Source organism: Bactrocera tryoni, chromosome 3 (assembly GCF_016617805.1).
Source record: "Bactrocera tryoni isolate S06 chromosome 3, CSIRO_BtryS06_freeze2, whole genome shotgun sequence".
In the NCBI taxonomy this organism is placed as follows: Eukaryota; Metazoa; Arthropoda; class Insecta; order Diptera; family Tephritidae; genus Bactrocera; species Bactrocera tryoni.
The window spans coordinates 60,891,285-60,914,932 of NC_052501.1; the positions used below are offsets into that span (position 1 = coordinate 60,891,285).

Below are 23,648 nucleotides of genomic sequence, written 5' to 3' on the forward strand. Positions count from 1 at the left end.
TGCCTACTGCTATTTCACACACCTTGAATACACCATTACGAAATCGTGGTTACCATGTTTGGAAATCAAGAGAGTTCATCAAAAACCGACTTGTTGATCATGTTGAAACTAATGAAACCAATTTTTGAAGGCTGGCGTCGGCAGAGAAGATATGCAATCCCACTTTCATACGCTATCAAAATACATGTAGACACGTATTACACGATAACAAATTTCTTATGTGATAATGGCGACATCGTTCGGTGAGTATACATACTTATGTACATAGTATGTTTTTATTGGACCGCGCTCATATACGAAATTTAGGGCTATTTTTCATTGTCTGGTTAGTAGGCAACTATCAGTTCAGTTTTTGTTAAAAAAAGGGCTTTACCGAAAGTAGGATCTTGGTAAAATTAACCAGAACTTAACTGACACTGCTAACCAGACTTTTTGAAGCAGCCATATTTCTTCATAATAAAACTTCAATAAAGTATTTAGAGCAAATTCAATAATCTCAAGAGTAATTACCGGTATATTTTCAAATCAACACGAATAACCTAAAGCGTGCCACTCATAACTTTAACATAATTTCTGGTAGAACTGTTAGGTAATTAAACGGGGCTTAACCAATCGGTTGCTTGCAGGATAGAAAATTCAATCTAATTTTAAATTAATTTTTAAATCTCGGTTCCATTTGGTTGAGCTGCCCTCTTGCCGAAAAAATATACGGAGTTTTCTACACCTTGAATAAAAGGATAAAAAGATAATTGATTTAATCAAGCTTTTAATAGGGGTATTCTCTTGCTCTTGCAAGATTGCAGGTTGCAAAAATACTATACCGAAATATACAAGAGCACGAGAGCACCCATTGCAGAATCTAGTGATATACATATGAATGGCTAATTCGGTCAATTTGTTGTGAATGACTACTAAGCATGGCTATTGAGAATTGGCGCACCTTCTGCATACATTTTTAAGAAAAAAAAACTGTAACAAATCTTTAAAATTTAAATAGAAATAATAAAATCTATTTAAAACTTACCTTCCTCAATTTAACGACGTAATATGTCTTTATGTAAAATGAGGAGCTAAAACAGGGTTACAATTATATTTTTGAGTGACATTGCACGCAAATATACATGCGTTTTGGTCTGACATATTGTATTTGTTGTTGTGCCGGTGCACCAAGATGAAATATATGCAATTCTTGCACCGTGCAAGGGTTTTGCAAGAGCAAGCGAATACCCCTATTATATTATATAGATTTCGATATGTAATCCAATTGCCTTGGCAGGGTATCTTTGCAGTCATGTCTCTTGCAGGCTTATGAAATTTTTAAGTATCTTTGTACTTAACCTTAAGTTAGTTTAAAACTTATAATTGTCACCAAGAACAATTTCATTTTAGGTAAGATATCAGACCAAAACGGTATATTTTGTATATGTATAACCTACCTTTAAATTTAACCTTCTTCTGAACATTTGTATCTAAATTAGTAATTGTTGGCAACGCGACAACAACAGAATATCAACACTGTAACAGCTGTTTGATGCTGAAACGAACGAAACAAACAGAACTAAATATAAACAAAAAAATTGTGCGCAAAATTTGCGACAATTTAAATACTGTTGTGGTATTGTGGAAGTGAGATACAAACGAAATTAAATTTAACTGCCCAATAAGTGATAAATAATCATAGATAATAAGTTAATGCTTGAAGACAAAATATACAGATATTGTGAAATAACTGCCTCATAATTTTAGTACAAAAATAAACCGCATACTCAACAGAATAAATTTAATAAACTTAAGTAAATATCGAAATGCATAAGAAAATTATTTTATGTAAAATAGCAGTGGAGGACAACAGCGCAACTCAGCAGTCGATAGAGAACTATATGACTACATCGAATAGTTTTGAATGGGATGACAAAAAATGGACTAAGTTGTTTCCATTTCCAACGGACTTGCTTGCAAAATTAAATACAAATGTGCATCATGTAATAACAATTGATAAATGTATAGATGAAATTAAGGCGGAAAACTTCCTTGCTGTTACTTATAATATTAATAGAGCTGTGCCTTCATTAGAAGACCAGTACATTCTGTCAAATATATTTAAAAATTACAAAACGCCCATAGGACAGACAAAAGACATAGAAAGTTTTAACGAAGAAAATGATGCCGCAGGTTCTAAACGTAATTTGATACAAGAATATGTCACTACGGCGCTTTATGATACTTTATTTCAAAAACATTTTGAATTAAGTAGTAATAATCAAAAACTGCCAATTCTACCAGATTGCTTTCGGCCCACATTATGCGATTACCAGGCTCGTACAGTTCATTGGCTATTAGAACGGGAAATGAATATCACAATTTTTCCAAATTACTATACCCAACTGGAGGCACGCGACGGCGAAACGACGGTATATAAGCATTTATTAAGTTGGCATATTCAAGAGTCTGAACCAGCACCAATTAAGATACCAGCTGGTGGCATACTTGCAGATGAAATGGGTTTGGGAAAAACAGTAGAGATGTTGGCACTTTTAGTATTACATCAACGCCAATTATCAGATGTTACACCATTAGAGAACTTATGCAATGATGAGCCGGAGAAAAAACGTAAACGCCGTTCTACAAATTTATTTTGTATTTGCACAAGGAAAACAATGACTGAATTACGTACATGTAAACGATGTAAATTTCAACAACATGCAAAATGTGTCGGTGGTTTCGATGTTAACGCCAACAATGATTCATATATATGTCCTAACTGTTGGTACATAACAACGCAAAACTCGTTGCTAAAAGCTGCAACCACATTCATTGTGACACCTTATACAATAAAAGCGCAATGGTTTTCTGAAATAAATAGACATGTTACACCAACTCTTAAAGTTTTCGATTACAATGAACAAGTGGCAGCCAATTGGATTAGTCCAAAAGAGTTGGCCACCTACGATGTGGTACTAACCGATTACCATGTGTTGCGCCGTGAGATATATCACACCAGCGCTTATGTTTCCGATCGTGTAACACGAAATGAGCAACGCTCAATGCGTCGCTTGTCACCATTACTTATGATCGAGTGGTGGCGGGTATGCCTTGATGAAGCACAAATGGTAGAATCAAATGCATCGAATGTAGCAGCTATGGTAAAACAACTGCCAGGTAAAATAAAAAAAAATTTTAAATTATTTGCATTTATTGAACACTATTAATTCCAACATGCAGCTATAAACCGCTGGGCCATTACTGGCACTCCCATACAACGGAGCATTGATGATTTGTGTGGTTTATTGGAATTCATCGGTTTCACAGAACCCTTAACGCCGCCAACCGGTTGGAAAGTATTAGTAGATGATTTCGTTATGCATCAAAATGCTGTAGATGATCGTGACAAAGCAGAATTGACACTTGTTGATGTTTTGCAACGTTGCATGTGGCGCACATGTAAATCTAAGGTCGATGCAGAACTGCAAATTCCACCACAATCTGAGGAGGTCCATCGCATAAGGTTGAGCAACTTGGAGAAATTATTTTATACTGAACAGCACGCGCTATGTGAGAGTAGTTTCCAACATGTACTTCGAAAGCATTTGGGCAGTGCTGAAGGCATATTAAAGATATCGCCGATAATAATGAAAATTGTGCGTATGCTGGATTTAAACAACTATTGTTTTATTATTTTTTCTTTGTTTTGTACTTTGACAGATTCTGCAGCCCTTGTTGAAGATACGTCAGTCATGTATCATACCAGTTGTAAACACGGGCAGTGGGCAACACAAAGGCACGTCAAACGTGCAACAGAAACAATTTCTACAGCCAAAGGACTTGCATGCGCATCTCAAATACACTAATGAGTTTGAGTGTAAATCCGAATTGCGCACCATGGCTTCGTCATACAACGGTAAATGTGTAATTCTACAATGAAACACAATTGTAAATTTTTTTCTCATTTTGGTTTTGTTTATTTTTTTTTTAATCTAGGCATGGCCGCAATTTATTTTATAAGAGGAGATTATGAGCAGTCAATTAAACACTATGAAATGGTGTTGCGTTTAGCGCGCGATTACAAAGACATCAACATTTCGTATGTTATATTAAATACATTTTAGTTTCACCTCCGTAAATATTATTTTTGTTTTTATCATGCAGTGTAGACAGTTTGCTGCAAATTCACGCATTGCATAATATACAGCAAGCTTGTTACATCTCACCTGCCAATGTCAAGCAATTGTCAGCCGACGTGCTGTCGAAATATGAGGAGGATTGCAACGCCTTAGAGTGGAAATATCTGGAACCATATGCGAATACAATGACAACGATGCGTACGAATTGCAGCAATGCAGAAGACACGCTTAAACGGTTGGAGGCGAACTTCGATGTACCACTATTAGAATTTACTAATATGCTAGCCGAAAAAATTAGCGAGGTTAACGACGCGTTTGCAATCGCGTTGTTGAATCGGTTTCGTGATGAATTTGCAACCGCTTTTGGTGGCAGCCCGAAATTAGAACAATTACAAAGCATATCGGGTATGTTGTACATACTAGTAATGTGGTATCAAAAAGTGGAGGTCGCGCGAACGCATTTGAATGAGGAGTTTGAAAATTTGAAATTTTACACAATGAACGTAACCGTGCGCTCGAAAAATACACCAGCCATTTGGCGTGATATGACTAAATTTATACGCAGCGTCTACGACTGTCATCTCAATGAAATACTTGTAAGTAAAAGATTTTGAAACTATAAATACCAAGGAAGAAAGACAGGATTATGATAAACGCTATAAATGAAACGAACTTGTACTTCGTTCATAATATTAATGCATTTTTCACACATATGCTCTAAAAAAAAATAATAACAAATCTGGTAAATTCCGGTCCCGTAGCACCGACTATTGTGGGAGTTTTTGCAATCCCTGTTTATATCATTCTTGATTAATGCCAATATATTTTTATTTTTAATAAATATTATAAATGCAGGACGATAAAAAGGATCGTGAAAAGAACAAAACGAAGTTAAAATCCAAGAAGTCGAAACTTAAGCTGTGTAAACTTTGCCAAATTCGCAACGCTCTTAATGATTACGAATGTCTATTATTCAATAAGGTCGTTGATGAAGACACCAACATGACGGAGGGTTTGGAAAATCCCTCTTTTGAAGTAGCACTTATTAAAAGTTAGTATTTAGTGTACTAAAATCGTGAGAGTGTTTTTAATAATTTTCTACTCCTCACAGTATTATTTGGCTTTTTGCGCACGAAAGGTCCTTTCATAAGTTTCTTGCAACAAATGGACAGACATTGGGAAGCCATTGAATGTCGTCAGCAGCTTTGTAAGAAGCTCATTAAATACTGGATCGAAATTGAATACACCGTAAAGGCTTATGATGAATTGGATATGTGTAAAATGAGAATTTCTCTGGCAGAAAATGAGGAGGAGAAGACACATTTCAAATTGCTTGATTATGAGGTTAATACTTTAATTTTACTTTATTTCCTTTCTGAAGATTTTATGAATCTCCGATTTTATGATTTACACAAATACATTATATTTTATGTTGTTTACATTTTTATATTACGTACATAATATAATTTCATATAATTTAAGTTATTGAGGTTATGATTTTTTCATGTATTTGAGGTTATCCATTCCCTTTAATGCATTTTAAGAGCTTGAGTGATAGCTTTTATTTTCCTTTATGACTTTTAATTTTTTGTTGTTATGACTTTGGTTTTTTAATATTTTAAGTGAAATTATAGCAACCTAGCGTTTTTGTGTTTTAAAATTTTACCGTAATTACTGTTATATTTTTTAAGCACATCTATGAAAGATAAATGCGTTTTCTGTTACCTGTAATTATACCCTATATAGGGTATATAAAGTTGACTACGAAGTTTGTAACACCCACAAGGTAACGTCGGAGACTATCAAGTACTTATATATAAAAATGATCAGCGTGACCAGCCGAGACGATATGACCATACCCCTCTGTCTGCCTGTATATACACGAACTAGTCTCTCACGTTTTGAGATATCGAGTTGAAAATTCGCAAACGTTTTCTTCTCCCAAAAAAGCTTTTCCCTTATCGGTACCGGTCCGATATCCGACCTCGGATAAAGCTGTCATTCAAATTACATTTGTACATTATACATATGTATAATTTCCGAACAAATTTTTCTGATCGAACCACTATAACATATAGATGCTGTACAAGCTATCAAGCGATTAAAATCAAGTTATTTCATAGGCAACATTATATTTGTGAAGGTTATTATAGCTTCAACAACCCTAGTTAAAATTATTCTTGTTTTTTTTTAATATTTTCATTGAAATTATAACCAACGTTTTTATTAATTTTGAGTTTTTGAGATTATCTCTTTCCTGATTTTTTGTGTTTTAATTTTCTTGTCGGATTGTTATTTATACAAATCAATAGCAAAAACATATTTAGAATAAATATTCTTTTTAAAATCTTATTTTTACCGTAGCTGGACGACACCTTTTTAGAGCAGCAAATGAACCTGTACAATGCACAGCGACAATTTGCTATGAAGCTTGCGCGCCTCAAGTACATAACACATTTGGAGGCTGATGCTGACACTGGACCATGCCCTATTTGTCAATCAGAAGATGAAAGTCGGGTATGTTAATTTGTATTTTACACAAAACCCAACTTTTTCATGACATTTACATATTAAAACAAAATTGTAATTTAAAATTTCAGTACGCTGTATTGGAGTGCGGACACAATATATGTCTCTTATGTTTACGAACAATACGTCAATATAATACGCATCAGAAACTATGCTGTCCGATTTGCCGCAATCAACAAAATTCAGAAAAGTAAAAGAAAACCTATGTATATATTTTTTTATCCGATTATTTTACTATATACTTACATTTACTTTATTAGGATTTATTACGTCACACGCACGTCCACAATCTCTGCGGACACAAATATACAAGTCATCGGCGACTATTCATCCAAAATTACCTATATTGTGCGCTTGATTTTAAAGCTGCAACGAGATCACTCTAAAGACGTACAGCCTTTAAAAATTTTAGTATTCTCACAATGGGCCGAAATTTTGCATCCAATCGCAATGGCTTTAACACAAAATGGCATACGTCACCGGTTTAACTTGACGCCGCGCACAATTGAGGAATTTAAGGTAGTTAGTACATATTTATGTATTATTTTTTTTTATAATTCAGACAATATTTCCTTCAGAACCCACAATTGGGCGTCACTTGTTTGCTGATGCCTTTGCACAGAGGATGCAATGGCTTAAACCTAATAGAGGCTACACATGTTTTTCTTGTCGAACCCATACTAAATCCCGGCGAGGAAGCGCAAGCCATTGGACGCGTGCATCGTTTCGGACAGACTAGGTAGTTACTTGCGTTTTGATATTGAGAAAATGGAATTATTATTCTTTGTTATATGTAGATCAACAACGGTACATCGTTTTATTGTTTGTAATACGATTGAGGAGAATATATTCAATGTCGTGAATGCTGGCAAACAAACGCAAGCGAATTGGGAATTTAAGCAAATGTCAGTGGAGAGCTTACGGAATCTGTTTCATTTAGAAAATGATGTTAGCGAGGAGTATATACCAAATGCAAGGGACCCAATAGATGTCACCTAAATATGGAGAACATTCCATTGACAACCGGCAGTTTGCCAACACAAATTTGTACGATACAACAATACCTCTTCAAATACTTAATTTAAAAAATTCGTTTTCGAAAAAGGCCACTTGGAATTTAGTCTTAAATCAACTTTTAAATTGAGTTTGAAATATGTCTATAAAATTCAAATCTTGCCTACATATATGTACATACATATGTACATGTCAAAACACATCCCATTAGATATACGATTTCAATTTCTACGATGTACGAAATCCGCGTACAGAAAAAATAGTGAAGTTCGCTGCAAATAAATACAAATATTTCCATTAACTGCCTCATAAAGTTATTCAGTATTTCTTTTGTATGTATGCATAGAATATGCATTATTTTTCTATCAATAAAAGATATAAAAAATATATATTTATTTATATACATCTATATACTTATATATATAAAAAGTTTGCAGAAAAATTTTTTGCTGAGGTAAAAAAAGAAAGATAAGACTCTGGACTGATAACTTTTCCCATTTTTTATTTTATATATTTGTTATTTTATATTATCATTATTTAAGTTAGATTTTAATTTTTTCTTTGTTTTTATTTAATTGTATAATTATTATTTTTATTTATTATTCGTATTTTTTAGTTTTTTTTTGTAACTTTATATTATTATTTTGATTTATTATTTTATATTATTTTGTATTACTTTTGTTCTATTATTTTATATTATTTGGTTTATTGATTTTTAAAATAGAAAAAAATGTAACGAATTTATGATTAACGAATTATTTCTTAAGTAACCATGAACTCACAATGGGGCAACCCAAGTAAGCCAATACAAAGAAAGCTCACCACACTGATATTTGTATTTGCAAGCTTCGTAATTTGTGTGACGATACTTAAAAGCAAAGAACCGTGAAGACCTAATTCGATTTAATTTCTCAATGAAAATTTGTGCAAAAATGTTGTGAATTCAGCAAAATATACTCAGTCGTAATGAAAGTTGAATTAACTGTATGGAATAACTAGACGAATCTTAGTTCGGATACATATGTATATAATTTTGGCGCAAACGTAGCGCTTTGTGATGCTCCTCTAAAGTATTGCAGTAAAAATTACACAGACGCAAACAAATTATAAAATGGCATTGACCGTAGTGAAATATCGCAAGCCTGGGAGTAGTGGAACTACCGCTTCCGGCGCACCAACTCCAGCGATATTAATAAAGAGCAAATTGCAGCCTCAACAGCAACAACAAATTGCAAAGGTTTGTTAATTTCCAATCAAAAAATGCAGAATAGAATGTGCTTATGAATGTGTGTATGTCAATGCGTGGTGCTTACTGCAAAGGTTTTTATTATATGAAAGTGGTTGCGCATTCAAAATTTTGTAACTTTTAGTGTTTTTCTATTTTAGAAAGCTTCTAAAAAAAGATTTCGTGATTTAGCAAATTTGTATAAAAAGTTGCTATTTTTAAATAGATAAACCAGCGAAGCCCTTAATAAAATTCGCTGCATTCGGTTTGGAACTTTGATACCTCACAATTTTTTCGCCAGGGTTGATATGATTTGCATGAATTGTCTCTTTCATGTATTTAATATTTGGTTTTATACCGGACTGTATAATCTGTACTGTGATGCATTCACAATTCTTTAAAATTGAAATTTTAAAATGGAAACAATTTTTGACTTGAGACGGTTTTAGTACAGGTCAAATCGGCTGTTACATTTCGTCATTTAAAGATGTATATAAACTTAAATGGAAATAAACATGTCGATAACAAATATTAACTTTCTTATAACATAGTCAAAAAGCACGATTACCAATAAAAAAATATATATGACTTTGTTGTGAATAGTAACTTGTCACAAATTGAGACTTCAAAATGTCTCAAATAGTGACTAGAGACTTCTTAATTAATTGCGCTATAATTGTTAAAAAACAATAACTTTATTATTTAGGCGGTGTATAGTAGGATTCCCCAATTTTGACTAATATATGTATATACATACATATATACAATTTAGTCAAGTGTGCATGGATATAAAACAACAAAATTTAAGTGAAAAACTCTTAATAATTTGAAACTGAATTCGAAGGTCTTGTGTGTGAAATAGTTACTTTTTTTAAGAGCTTTATAAACCAATTTTTGCATAAAAAATTAAAGAAATATTTTTGTTACTACTTTTTCAGTAGTTGAAATGTTTTTGTTTTTAGCTTGCTCAATTCGTTAAACCTAAAAAAATATGGCAGCACTAACGGAGATCTCCACGTTGTATTATACTTTTTTCTTTTTCCATTGAAAAGAGAGAGAGATACATTAGAGCATAAGATCTAATTCACAAATTTCGTGAACAACGCGCTGCATTTTATTTTCTTCGAATTTGTAGTGATTTTAATGTTTGTGATAAAAACTTTTTAAAAATAATTTTGCATTGTTTAGGTGACTATTAAACATTGTTATTATTATTGTTAAGAGTGATATCTTATGGTTGAAAGCACAAAGAATTGCTTAGAAAGTGTATAACTTCTTGATGGCGCCCTTTTGTCAATAGCAAGGCCACAGCAGCAAAAATGTGGAAATTGTTTGGGACAGCAGATAACATGAGTTATTTGTTCAAAATATAAAAAGTCTGTGTATGTTAAGTAATATTAGATATAAATTTCGTAGCTTGACGAGCTTAGAGTTCAAAAAGTGCTTTTGTTAATGACTATTTGTTTTATTTCATTGCTAACTTATTTAATTTCGTTTCATAGAAACCTATATTAAAATTGGAAGCTGGGTCAAATTTAATTATCAATAAAATACCTGCTACTATAAAGCCTGCCATAATGAAACGCAGCAACACATCATCTATTGGTAAGTACGTGTTACTTAATAGTTTAAAATATTGCTCATAATTCTGCTTTATTTATAGAACCTCCTTTTAAATCAACAAAATATTCACTGCAAACAATAGCCAGCGCTGGCACACCGTTAACCAGCTTTCAATGGCAACAGACCATAGGTGGCCCTGGTGGTACAACCATTACCACTACTCCAACCAAAAAGCAACAGATCGGCGCTACAATCAGCCCATTACCGTCTGGTACAATTATACAAGCAAGCGGAGTGGCTTCTTCTAGCAGCATAAATGGTGGAATTGGGACGACGATTACGCCCACGGGAAACACATTTAATGCTGTCACATCACAAGGCACCACACTTCAAGTGCGACGTCCAACTATTGTTATAAAACGTGAATTTCCCAAACGTTCAATACGTAGTGTAACGCTTGAGTTGATAGAGAAGAATCCTTATGTGCATTTGGGTGTTTTGGCTAATCGTTTATCGCTACTGAAGAATATAATTTGCACCACTGCTAATATAACAACAACCGATTGCTATTTGACCTTGAAGAAGATGCGCCAAAATGAAGAATTCTCACTACTAGCCGAATACTTTGAGCTGAGCGAAACAGAAGTGCAGCAAATATTTGCTCGCACGGTAGTTAAATTGGCTCGTTATTTACGTTTGTTTGTGCGTTGGCCTGAGAGCAAAAAATATTATGACCGACATAAAAATTTGCCTTTTGCCTTCCGTTCGACTTTGTCACATGTGCAGTCGCTGATTGAATGTGTTGAGACAGATATGCCACGTCTAATGCCAAATGATTGTAGCAATTACAAATTTATTTTCAGCATTACACCAACTGGTGAGTATTAAAGATATTTCCGTAATAACTGCAATAATTTAAAATCTATTAAATTTTTTTCCCATAGGCATAATCTCATACATTTCTGAAGCTTTTGTTGGGCATCACGATGATCTAACGATATTTAATGCATCAGATTTTCAAAATTCCATACCGAAATACCTTTCATTGGTCGCCGATCCGGGTAAAGCCATACGTCGTAAGCGAAAACCTAAGCATCCCTCTATCAGCAATTCGTTGCCATCAAGTGGCAATGCAGAAACTGATTCCACCACTGATTCAGCAGATGAATCAGCAGACGATATAGAGGTGGACGATAGTGAAGATAGTCAAACGCTTAGCCGGTATGCAGCATCGCGCGTAGCAGCAGAACTGGCTTCCCACCAAACAATGAACATTGTAAATAGCGAATTGACATCGCGCAAAGTAAAAGATTTCACCATTCCGACAATGCGTGTGCGTGAACCAGTCTGCAGACAACAAATTCGCCATATGATCAGTTGTCTGCGTGATTTTAAAATGTTACAACCATATGCCATACAAGAGCCAATCATTTTCCAATACCTCAATGAGATATTAATCGTTGCATCGGCACTTACAAATATGCAGAGGTAGAAAAGTGTGGCTAACAATTGATTGGCATGTATGTAGTTAGGATAAAGCAAATGAAAAGGAAATAAAAAAGACTCGGTTTACAGACCTAAGCAGTAGTAAGTTTTCTGTGCTGCTTATGAATTTACGCTTAAACGATTAAGAGTGGTTGATCGAAAAGCATGGTCACATGGCTAAAGGAATTTGGGCGTTAGCTATTTGTAGAGTGCGTCTTATAGTTCCATTTGCTTACATCTATGCCCCTAATCGACAATATGAATTACTCAACTCAATTAAGTAATAAAACAATCGGTTGTTAACGGGAACTTAGTTTTAAGATTTCTAGTTTATACAATTTTAATTTGGCGCATGTGCAAAGAAAATTCTCTTTGTCATATATAATAGTCGTTGAAATTTATCTGTATAAGAAAATATAAATTTCAGTCGTGCACGACTGAATGATGCAGCACTTTCCTATATATCAAAGCACCACCAAAATAAGCAATAACAATGGCGGTAGAACACAACAAATTATATATAAAATATTAATTAATCTAGTAAGTAAATGTCAACACGATGAGCGACAAAATTCAATATGTGTGCAATACTACTTCTTAACTGGTTTAAATGCACACCATCATTTCGGCACTTTTTTGCATGGTTAGTAATAAAAAATAGATTCTGTATTATAAAAACTCACACGCATGTTGTAAAAAATTTATAAATTGTAAATATAAAAAATATGTAAACTACATTTGAATATCTTATACTAATCAGATTTGTATATATCTTACACATGCATTGATTTATAGATATTCTCGAAGTGCGACGTATTTTAAAATGAAATGCAAAAAAATCCTGACATGTTGGTGTATTGCTAAAATTCCAGTATCGGATACATATTGATTTTTTTTCAAATGAGCGTGTAATCCGCACATTGTAATCATTGTCTAATTTTTTCCGAAAATAAAAAATAAATTGATGAAAAATCATAAAATTTGCATAAAATTTATTACTAACTAGACTGAACCCGCGGCTCTGCTCGCTCAAGATAACAATAAAATGCCATAGTTTGCCAATCTACATTTTTTATCGACTTCGTAAATCACTTGAGGAATAGTACGTACAAAAATAAGTATGATGTAACAGCTTCACAGTCTCTGAATCTACTATACACACTACTGTGATCAAATGAATTTTGTCCGTTTCATCTCCTTCAAAGTAATTCCCTCCCGCTGCAATACACTAATGCCAACGAATTTTCCGGTCATCATAGCATTTGAAAAAAACTCCGTCGTGAAGGTCATCGCAACCTTCTTCGATTCAGGTTTTTTTTATCCTCGGAGTGGTAATGTAAATTTGCTGAATAGCCAGAAGTTACACGAAGGTAAAAGGAAGGCGAATGCGGTGGTTTCGGCACAATATTAGTTGAAAATGTGGCGAAATGATCACGAATAGCCAATGCAGTATGAGATGGTGCATTATCGCACTTCTTTGTTCAATAAATTCAGACATAGTAAAAATCGAAGAGTTCACTTTTAGAGGCTCACAAAACGACGCGTATCTCAAATACTTATGAATATATCAGAGCTACCGTCCAGTCCATCTTGCCAATCGATTTGCTTGTCAGTTTGGATGAATTGAAACTCCGACGACTAGGTCGCCCAACTGTTGGCCGTAATCGCCCGCTGCTAGTTGAAACAACTTCCCCATCTGTTGCTCGTGCTATATTAAAGTCTAAACCACCGGAACCTGTTGACGAAACATCCAAATCATATTTAAATCAGATCTCACTCCAGCTCAGTTGACGCACCTCAAGAACCTTCGGATTCTCTGGTGAAGAATGGCGATTCCTTTAAGACAATAAAATACGTTAATGGCGTCCCGAAATTAGTCAATAAGAATTTTCGCTCGTTCAACGATAAGGGAAATTCAAACAATCTTGCACATCCACTATCAGAATGTGAGGGGACTACGTACCAAGATCGGCAGTTTTCTCACAGCAGCAGCGATTAGCAGTATTGATGCTTTCTGCATCACTGAGTCATGGCTTCACCCATCTATCCATGATGGGGAAGTTGTAGATGATTCATTCAATATTTACAGGAAGGATAGAAACAATATCACAAATGATAGTGAACGATATTGGGGTTTTTTCATCGCAATAAAGAAGTTTGTGCACGCTGAATGTATTCCAGTCATCGATGATAGTATTGAACACATCTACGTAAAAATCAAGTGCAATATTTCAGACATCATTATTGGATGTGTCTACATTCCTCCGAGAGCATCACTAGTCGCTTACCAAGCGTTTCTCGATACTCCAGTACTTGAAAGTAAAGCACAAAGATACCAACTTCCTCATCACGGGGGATTTCAACCTTCCAAGTAGCTCGCCTCATATAGACTGAAAATTTACTCTATGAAGGCTTCTCTCTGTTAAAATACCGCCAATTTAATAACATTCAAGCCGATAATCATAATTTACTTGATCTTTGTTTCAGTAAACAGCATACATATATGCACATGTTGATCACACGCAGGCAATTACCACAATGGATCGACACCATCCAGCCCTTGGTCTCACGATCGAACTCCAGCTCAGCCTCAAACCAGTAACTTTACCTTTCCATGATTTCAAAAGTGCTGACTGTGAGAGCCTTAATGCATTTTATCCAAACGTCGATTGGTCGAGCCTGTATTCATCCTCTACCCTAGACAGCAAAGGTGTAGTCTTCTATGACATTATTCAAAGAGGTATATCTACCTACATATGTGCCTGTTCGTTCACAAAATAACAACAATTTTCCGTACTGGTTTTCAAGCGAATTAAAACACAAAATGATACTTTAGAAGGAAGCCCATACTACATACAAGAAGTGCAATTGCAAAAAAGAATTATAGAAAGTTTAGCGAACTCAGGAGAGAATGTAAAATTCTCAATAAACAATGCTACAAGAATTACATAGATAAAATTGAACAACAAGTACAGGATGACGCTAATGTTTTCTGGAATTTTGTCAAACATAAAAAAAGAGGTAATGGTGACATTCCGTCCACCATGTCCTGGGATAATCTGACGGCAGACTCAGGTATCGATATTAGCAATATGTTCGCATCCTTTTTCAATAGTGTGTACAACCAAAATTCTCACCAGTGTTCACCGTCAACTGAAGTTGAACCAGCTCCGACTGTCACCATGGATGAATTTGGGGTTAACATCAATGATGTCCATAAAATGATGTCGACACTGAACTTGAAGATAGGTGCTGGTCCGGACGGCTTACCAAATACTTTTCTTAAAAACTGTGCAGACAGCCTTAGCGAGCATATCACACACTTATTCAGTTACTCACTACAAAATGGTGTCTTCTAAACTACATATATGGAAATTATCCTACATCTGTCCGATTCACAAGGACGGTCCAAAGCCTGAGGTCGTTAACTATAGGCCAGTTTGCATTCAATCAGCTTTGGCCAAGCTTTTCGAGAAGATAGTTCTTCTACAACTCACTGCATTCTTCACAAATATTATCACCAACAAGCAGCATGGTTTCGTCGGCGGTAGGTCGACTTCCTCTAACCTGTTTATCTACGTAAATTATCTACTAGATGGCCTATTCTCTTTAATATCTTCGTAAACGATATTGGCGATAACTTTCAATCAGAATTTTTGCTTTATGCAGACGATTTGAAGATCTTCAGAATGATAACCAGTGAGCAAGACCTTCGAGTTCTTCAGAATGACATAGACAAGCTTTCGTTGTGGTGCCGATGAAACAAATTGGACTTGAAAGTCAGAAAATGTGTAACTGTATCCTACTCACGGTCACATATCAGAATACCAGCTAATTATTATCTAAACGATGAGTTGTTAAGTGAAGTGGATCATGTAAAGGACCTGGGTATCATCATAGACAATAAACTGACGTTGAGCAAGCATATTGAGAAGATCACTCTCCAGGCTTTTAAAGTTCTGGGATTCATTACTAGAACTAGTAAGGATTTCAGGAATCCCATCTCGCTGTTACGCCTTTATTCATCAATGGTTCTGCCAATTTTAGAATATGGCACTGTAATTTGGACGCCTTATACCGATGCTGCCTCTAGTCGTATTGAAAAATACAATCAAAGCTATGTAAATGTCTTGGCTATCGATATGGTATTCCTGGTGGTTACAACACAGTGAATGATGTCTATAAACACTATCAGCACATCAACAGCCTGCAAGAACGTCGTCAAGTAGCTGACATGATATTTTTCTTCAAAGCCGTGAACGGCCTTATCGATGCGCCAGACATCATCAGCAGTTTCGAATTTGCATCAGTGGGTCTCTCACTGAGACGTAACCGTCTCCTGAAGACTATGAAAACTACCAAGAGCTACGTTTTCAATGGTCCCCACAACCGTCTGGCCAGGCTCGTCAACTCATTACATAGTGATGTGGACTTCTATAGCGGATCACTCAGTGCCTTCATCCCGGATATCAAATCACGTCTTCTGCAATATCCCTAGTCTCACCTTTTACACTTTCTCCTTCCTAATTTGCTATTCTTACAATTTTTGTTCAATTTATAGTTTTATTTATTCTAGTGTTAAATATTATTAGTTCATCCCTCTTAATTACATAACAAATATTATATAATTTTAAATTTTTTAGTTATATAATGCCGTTTGGCGTATGTATACTTAAATAAATAAATAAATAAATATCACTAACAGTACAACCAACTTACAAAAAAATTACCGATTCGAAAAACACGCGAAGTATAAACTAAAAATTCACCTTTCAATTTCATCACAGGGGTACATAAGCCCACCGTCAACAAACTGATTGTACCTTATCAGTGTGGCTTTAGACCTGGTAAATTAACAACCGACCAGATATTCACCATGCGCCAAGTCTTGGAGAAGACCCGTGAAAGGACACACACCACCTCTTCGTCGATTTCAAAGCTGCTCTCGACAGCACGAAAAGGAGCTGCCTTTATGTCGCGATGCCTGAATTTGGTATCCCCGCAAAGCTAATACGGGTTTGTAAGCTGACGTTGGGCAACATGAAAAGCTCCGCCAGGATCGGGAAGGACCTCTCCGAGCCGTTCGATACCAAACGAGGTTTCAGACAAGGCGACTCCCTATCGTGCGACTTCTTCAACCTGCTGCTGGAGAAAATAAATCGAGCTGCAGAACTAAATCGAGCAGGTACAATCTTTTGTAAGAGTGTACAGCTGCTGGGGTATGCCGATGATATTGATATCCTGTCCTCAAACAAACAGTCGTCGCATTCTCGAATTGGCTTTCATGTCACTATTGACATTCATAACTTTGAAGTCGTAGAAATTTTCGTCTATCTTGGATCCAGTAAAACACCAACAATAATGTCAGCCTCGAAATCCAACGCAGAATAACTTTTGCCAACAGCTGCTACTTCGGACTGAGTAGGCAATTGAGAAGTAAAGTCCTCTCTCGACGAACAAAAACCAAACTTTATACGTCACTCATTATTCCCGTCCTGCTATATGGTATAGAGGCTGGGACGATGACAACAACTGATGAGTCGACATTGCGAGTGCGCTCCGGAGCGCTTAGAGTGCACACCTCAAGCGCGTGTTTCTCACTCTTGAGAAACGCGTGTTTCTCAAAACACACTTTTTTAAACTGGCGGACATGATTCTGGTCGAACTACTCAAAAGATTTGCTTAATTTCTTTTAAATGTTCACAAAACGCCTGGCTATCGTCCCTACTAGATTCATGATTTTTTATAATTTATTAACAATGTTATGACAAAATGTATATAAAAATACATGGGAAGAAATTAAAAAAAAAAACGTTAATTACTTTTTTATTTATCAACATTTTTTATGATTCTAGTAGGGACGATAACCATTCATGTACTTTCTAAGAATAAATTGGGTTTTTGTATTTCAGATGATTCAAACATGAGAAATCGTGTCCGCCATTGAAAAAACGCATCTCATTCACCCAGCCATTTCTCCAAAAGATGTCCGAAAAAAATGGTTTATACACTCCAAGATATACTATACCTCATGATATGTGAAAAAAGTTCTATTGTAGAATAAAAATTTCTATGAACAAAAAAATGTCAAAAACGGGCCAGATTACCCTACTGACCCCTTAATACATTTTTTATATGTTTTCTACCCATTTTTAAAATTGTTTTATGTTTTTTAAATTTTTATAATTTTTTTAAATATTATTTTATTTTTTTGTATATTTTAATCCCTTTTATTACATACATACATATATGTGTGTACATGCACATGTTATATATAATACTTTTTTAATTATTTTTACATACATACATATATATTTTTTTGTAAATGTATTTTCTTATATTTTTTAAATTTTTGACATAGAGTACTAACAGTACTAAGACAACAACTATATACATACATATGTACATACACACAAATTCACCTAATTATGCAAAAGTTTTTTTTTGCTTCTCTCCACCACTGCTAATGGGCCTAACGGAAAAGTTATTAATCAAGTTACAACAGGAGTTTATTTGTGGCTGTTGTCTGTGTGTTACACGTTACTATGAGTGGTTTTTGACATTAATTTCTCAATTTTACTATTACTAAGTAGTTAACGCGGTTTTGTAGTTATTAATTGTTTATGCAATTTTATATAATCGTATAAGTATTATTCAATTTACAAACTTTTCAGCTGTGCTGAATAGGCCTGTTTTAAATTCAGCGCATGTTAAATTACAAGTCCTTCATTTAACGTCTTAAATTTATGCTGAATTATATATGGAGGCGATTCAGCTTATTTTTGCCGTCGCATGAAAGCTTATATTTTTTCTGTTTAGTGGCAATGCAATATTTGATTCAATGCTTTAGTAATTTCTGTCGAAATAATTGCAACATGACATTAACTAAAAACTTCGCTTAAGTTTACCCAACCAGGTTTAGGAGGCAATTTAGCTCTAAAGAATACATTTATGTATGTATATGTATGTACCGTTTAAAAAGCATGAGCAGTGAACAATTCGGTATAAACTGTATCTTGCGGAAGCGTTGGGATGCCGGCCTTGCAGTGCCGGATTAATTATTAATTATAATTAAAAAAATATCCATTTAGATGGATCGTAAAATATCCTTGCATGCTTTAAACGCGAAGCGCTTAAGCTATACTTCACTTCCACTTTCTACCTAAAAATCTAGAAAATGATTTCGTCACGTTAAATCGTAAAAAAATAAGTAGGCATTTTACGAACTTTAATGTTCCAATGTGTAATTATAAATATTATAATTGATCGTCCAGAGTTTTATTATTTTATTAATAGCCATTAATTTTTTAAAATCAAAACAAAGTTTAATTTCTGCCGAATACCGCTATTGTGAATTTTTATTGATTAAATAAATATTTTAATAAAATAAAATAAAAAGAAAATCATTATCGAATGTCACTAGATTTTTTATGCTTCATGGCCGTCAAAAGAAAATAAATATAATTATTAAATTTTTACAATATCTTTATTGAAAAAAATTGCTTAGCGATATTCTTGTGACATGCACATTGATTAAATTTGGTTGCTAAGTGCGCTGCAGACTGCTGTACAGAATCATTACTTTTCTTCGATTTCATTGAAAACCTCCACTTAAAGATTCTACTTCAAAAATTCCGATTTTGGTGGTCAGGTGGTAGGTGGTCAGCCCGAGCTGATGCTACGAAGCCACTTTTATGTGGTTTTATCACTATTAAGCGAGTTTTCGAAGACATTTTCAATAACGTGGATCAAAAAGCGGAGTGCCGTAATAAAGCTTACGGACTACTTTCAACGATGAATAAGTTAGAAACGGGAATAATGACAATTACGTGGAACGGAATCCTAGAACGCTTGCAAGCGACTGGTGCTTTGCTGCAGTCGTCTGATCAAGACCTTAATACGGGATACGCCTTTTATGAATCATTATATGGCTACGTCCAAGTAATGCGATCCACTTTTTCAGATATTGAGGCAAGAGCCAAAGATCTGACCTACTGTGAAGAATACCAGCAACAGACATCACGACGAATCAAGCGAAATAAAAAGTACGACCATTTCAGCGGCTCTACTACACTCGGCGACTTTGTTGAAAATCAAACACCTGGACAACGTTTCGAATTTTAGCTGTTTATTGTCATTATTGATAACGTACTGTATACTTTAACTAAACGTATGAAAGCATATCATAAAATTACTACTGTTTCTGAAGTATTTCGGCAGCTAAAACCTCTTATAGCAGAAGAGATTTTGGAAAAATCCTCTAGTATGGTCAGTGCTTACGAAGATGATTTGGAGAAGAGCCTAGGCGGCGGATTAGTGCAGTTCTCAGAGCTGCTGAAAACAGATGTGGCTACTGTTATTGACAGCAAAAAACAGGAGCCTCTGGAACAGAAATATTATAAACTTGTATTAAATAATTCTTTAGTATCGTGTTTCCCAAACTTAGAAATTGCTTTGCGAATTTACTTATCTCTCATGATCACTAACTGCAGTGGCGAACGTTCTTTTTCAATATTAAAACGTATTAAAAATGAATTAAGGAGCACGATGGGCAAAGAACGTCTTAATCATCTCACTTTGTTGAGTATGACTTGCTTGAAGAAGTCGATATTGAAAGTATTATCTCAAAATTTGACCATAATAAATCTAGAAAAGTTTATTTGTAACAATTTTGATTTATTTAATACACTAAACTTGAGAACCTATAGCAAACCAAGGGCCCTTTGACAGAATTTGCTACAGGCCCCGTGCTAGTTTAAGCCGGCACTGCGGCCTTGGTTAGGTAGCTGTTCACAAGAAAGGCGGTGTGAGCCGGGGCGTTGCCGTGGGTCAACTTCCAATCGGCTGCGATGTCTTGTCGGAACCGATTGACCCTTCGTTTGAGTCTCTTGAGGACTTCCACGTAAAACTCGGCGTTGACGATTTGTCCAGGAGGAATAAATTCATGGTGGACGATGCCTTTGATGTCAAAAACAATAAGCATCGTTTTCGCTTTGGACTTGCTCATTCTTCGTTAACTAGGAACGCCCTCTACCGAATCCAGTCGGTGCGCGCACGCAACGAAGTACAGTCGCGACAAACCCTGTATATATCTCTTATCTTGTACGCTTACGTAGTTGACTAGAATGCTATTTAGTGCAAAAAATTAAAGTCAACTGTAAGTCACAAAATGAAATTCAGCATATTAAATTATAATTCAGCTTAATAAAAATATAATTCAGCTGCATTAAATTTAATTCAGCAAATACTATTCCTAATTAGTGCATGCAATTGCATATTTCTTAACTTCATTTTTTATGAGACACTACTATCCAATCCACTTCATATTGTTTGCTTATCCGATTACAGTCTATGCAATAATTACTCTGGTTTTCTATACCCTCATTTGCTTCACTTGCGTAATTACAGCAATTTTACGCAAGTATTTATCTGCAATAAGTATTGTTTTTGTTCTACTATTATCTAAACAACTGTTTCTGCCCCAACTGTTGGTCATCATTAGGCGCCAGCCGGTGGTAATATGCCCCTCTACGATGAATATATTCATAACTACATTTGTTGGTCGAAGATTTTGTTTGCATACGTTTAGGTAAATATGCGGGCGAGTGCCGTTGCAAATAGCAAGCGAGCGAATGTCCGTGGAAAACTTTTCGAAACTAATTAAAACGATAAGAAGTTGAAGGAAAAATAAATTGTGTTAAAAGGGAAGCGTTTACTGCTTCCGTGGTCAGCAGTAAAAGTTTGGAATGTTCTTTATTTTCTGAGAGATCATAACTATGTAAAGATGTGGACCAACGAGTTGTTGACCAAAAGAGGGAGCACTGAAAGAAGTTATTAGAAACTTACGGAGGAAAATTGAGGTTAGAGGTTTAATCAAATAAAGAGGTTTATGCTTTTCTACATATACTTAGCATAAAAGAATTATTTTTTTATTTTTATATACATATACATATGTAGGTGGAAGGCACAGTCGTAGAACCCTTTCAGCCGTCATATAATTGCCTATGATATAGAATCTTTAAATGGTTACTACTGAAAATTCTGGATAGGGTTACAAGAAGAAAGGTAGATCTGATTATCGATCGAAAATCGAAAAGGAAGTGGTTGTGAAAATGCAATTCTGGTGTATCGTTATTGCACACTCGCTCAGTACTTGAATCTAGTAAACGGTGAGAGCTTTAAAATTTCCAAGAGATTGTATTGCAGAAATAACTTTCCTAACGGGTCAAAACCAGAAACTAGGAAGATTTTCACCATCACAAAATGCGGTGCCCTCATGAATTTGGTTAGTCAAGAGTGATAGATAATAACACAAGGAAGAGGAAAAACACGAGAATGAAATCTAAGAAACACGCAGGGTAACGAACGCAGGCTGGAACTACCCGTTTAAGACAAAGTGAAAATACAATAAATAATAATATATAATATAGATTTGAAGTAAGATATATGCCCCTATTGCGGTTTTCAATCGACTTGGTCGAAATAAAGTTAAGGCTATTGAACTTCAGATCAACCAAACTCTTTTTTAGTATTGCGAACTTCAACTAAGTTCAGTCGAAGTGTGATTGATTTTGCCAACCTAAAAAAGTGAATTTTGACATATAGTGAAATAGCTGAAAATTTTTAAACGACATATTTAAACAATTGAATTCAGTTATTGCTCGCGAAAAAGTGAATAAACATTAAAATAAATAAAAAAAATGGATATAAATTTTGATTTATGCGCTTCAAAGGTTTCATTTTACTCAAAAAGTGCCTTGCCGGGAGTAGTTGGTTGCATCGATGGGACCCATGTCCGCATAATTTCATCCAGAAAAGAAGTTCAACACCTTTATCTTAACAGAAAGAGCTACTACAGTGTTAATTGTATGTATAAAATCTGAATTATATTAGAAAAAACTACAACTGCTATTAAGCTTATATGCTAGTCAACCCCACTTGTACGGAGCTGCATACCAACAAAAGTTGAAGTCATTCTTCAACCGCAATATGTATATTTTTACAAAAACATTGATGTCGGCAATAGCGAATTTTAAAACTTCGATTAAAATGTAGTTGGGTTGAAAACCCTAATATGGGCAATAGGTTTTACGATAGGCGCATATATGTACTATACATACATATGTCATTGTCAACTTGGCACAACAACTACAAAAGAAACAAGTTGATATCATGGATTTTCGAAAGCTATTCGAGTAAAACATTTTGCCAAACCTAGTCCTTCCATGAGGTACGGGTCTACGCAACCGGAAGGTACCTGTATTTATATCGGGTGAAGGGACATCACTTTAACAGCATGCCTGCAGAAACCATTTCGAGAGATGAAATCTCAACCTTTATCTGCATGAAGACATCATTATCAAAATACAAGATCTTGAAAGTTCTCCATCATAGTAATTTTCTATTACGTCAGATTGTCCTGATAGATGGCATTACTTAATACTGAAGTTGGAGCATTGGCGGAAGGAACTACGGCACTATCTTACTCTTAGCCAACATAAGGCCCTGAACCAATAATCCACTATAGCATATAGCTGCCGTATGAACGATCGGAATCAATTTCTTGTAAGGAACCTTTGTATTTGTGAAGGGTATTAAAGCTTCGGTGCAACCGAAGTTAATGTTTTTTCTTGACTTAATTGATTTTCATACTTCTTGGAAGGACCATGTGGTAGCCATGTAGCGAAAAGAAGAAACGGCTGGGGCGCTGT

The 23,648-nt window shown here is 35.0% G+C and overlaps 2 protein-coding genes across 3 annotated transcripts; both read left to right on the plus strand.

Moving 5' to 3' along the window:
- Positions 1-1,805: 1,805 nt before the first annotated feature.
- On the plus strand, positions 1,806-7,977 carry LOC120771767 (E3 ubiquitin-protein ligase SHPRH-like). The gene is made up of 12 exons (XM_040099953.1): positions 1,806-3,159; positions 3,223-3,638; positions 3,703-3,898; positions 3,979-4,081; positions 4,147-4,717; positions 4,977-5,172; positions 5,233-5,465; positions 6,486-6,638; positions 6,722-6,840; positions 6,911-7,169; positions 7,229-7,389; positions 7,448-7,977. Exons 1-12 carry the CDS (start codon positions 1,806-1,808, stop codon positions 7,647-7,649), a joined length of 3,963 nt encoding a protein of 1,320 aa, XP_039955887.1. The 3' UTR covers positions 7,650-7,977.
- A 533-nt stretch (positions 7,978-8,510) lies between these two features.
- Positions 8,511-12,917, plus strand: LOC120771582. 2 transcript variants are annotated; one of them, XM_040099654.1, is made up of 4 exons: positions 8,511-8,901; positions 10,392-10,494; positions 10,553-11,329; positions 11,397-12,917. In XM_040099654.1, exons 1-4 carry the CDS (start codon positions 8,776-8,778, stop codon positions 11,942-11,944), a joined length of 1,554 nt encoding a protein of 517 aa, XP_039955588.1. In that variant the 5' UTR covers positions 8,511-8,775; the 3' UTR covers positions 11,945-12,917. The 2 variants fall into 2 exon arrangements, with proteins under 2 accessions (XP_039955588.1, XP_039955589.1); XM_040099655.1 differs by lacking the exon at positions 8,511-8,901 and adding an exon at positions 9,982-10,271.
- Positions 12,918-23,648: the final 10,731 nt, after the last annotated feature.

What these genes read in the sequence shown, in the direction of transcription:
- LOC120771767 (XM_040099953.1), top strand. Translation starts at nt 1,806, where the DNA reads ATGCATAAGAAAATTATTTTATGTAAAATAGCAGTGGAGGACAACAGC. An exon ending in CGCCGATAATAATGAAAATT is followed by an intron (nt 3,639 to 3,702) that starts GTGCGTATGCTG and finishes GTACTTTGACAG; the next exon opens with ATTCTGCAGCCCTTGTTGAA. An exon ending in TGAAGTAGCACTTATTAAAA is followed by an intron (nt 5,173 to 5,232) that starts GTTAGTATTTAG and finishes TACTCCTCACAG; the next exon opens with TATTATTTGGCTTTTTGCGC.
- LOC120771582 (XM_040099654.1), top strand. Translation starts at nt 8,776, where the DNA reads ATGGCATTGACCGTAGTGAAATATCGCAAGCCTGGGAGTAGTGGAACT. An exon ending in AGCAACAACAAATTGCAAAG is followed by an intron (nt 8,902 to 10,391) that starts GTTTGTTAATTT and finishes TTCGTTTCATAG; the next exon opens with AAACCTATATTAAAATTGGA. An exon ending in CAGCAACACATCATCTATTG is followed by an intron (nt 10,495 to 10,552) that starts GTAAGTACGTGT and finishes CTTTATTTATAG; the next exon opens with AACCTCCTTTTAAATCAACA.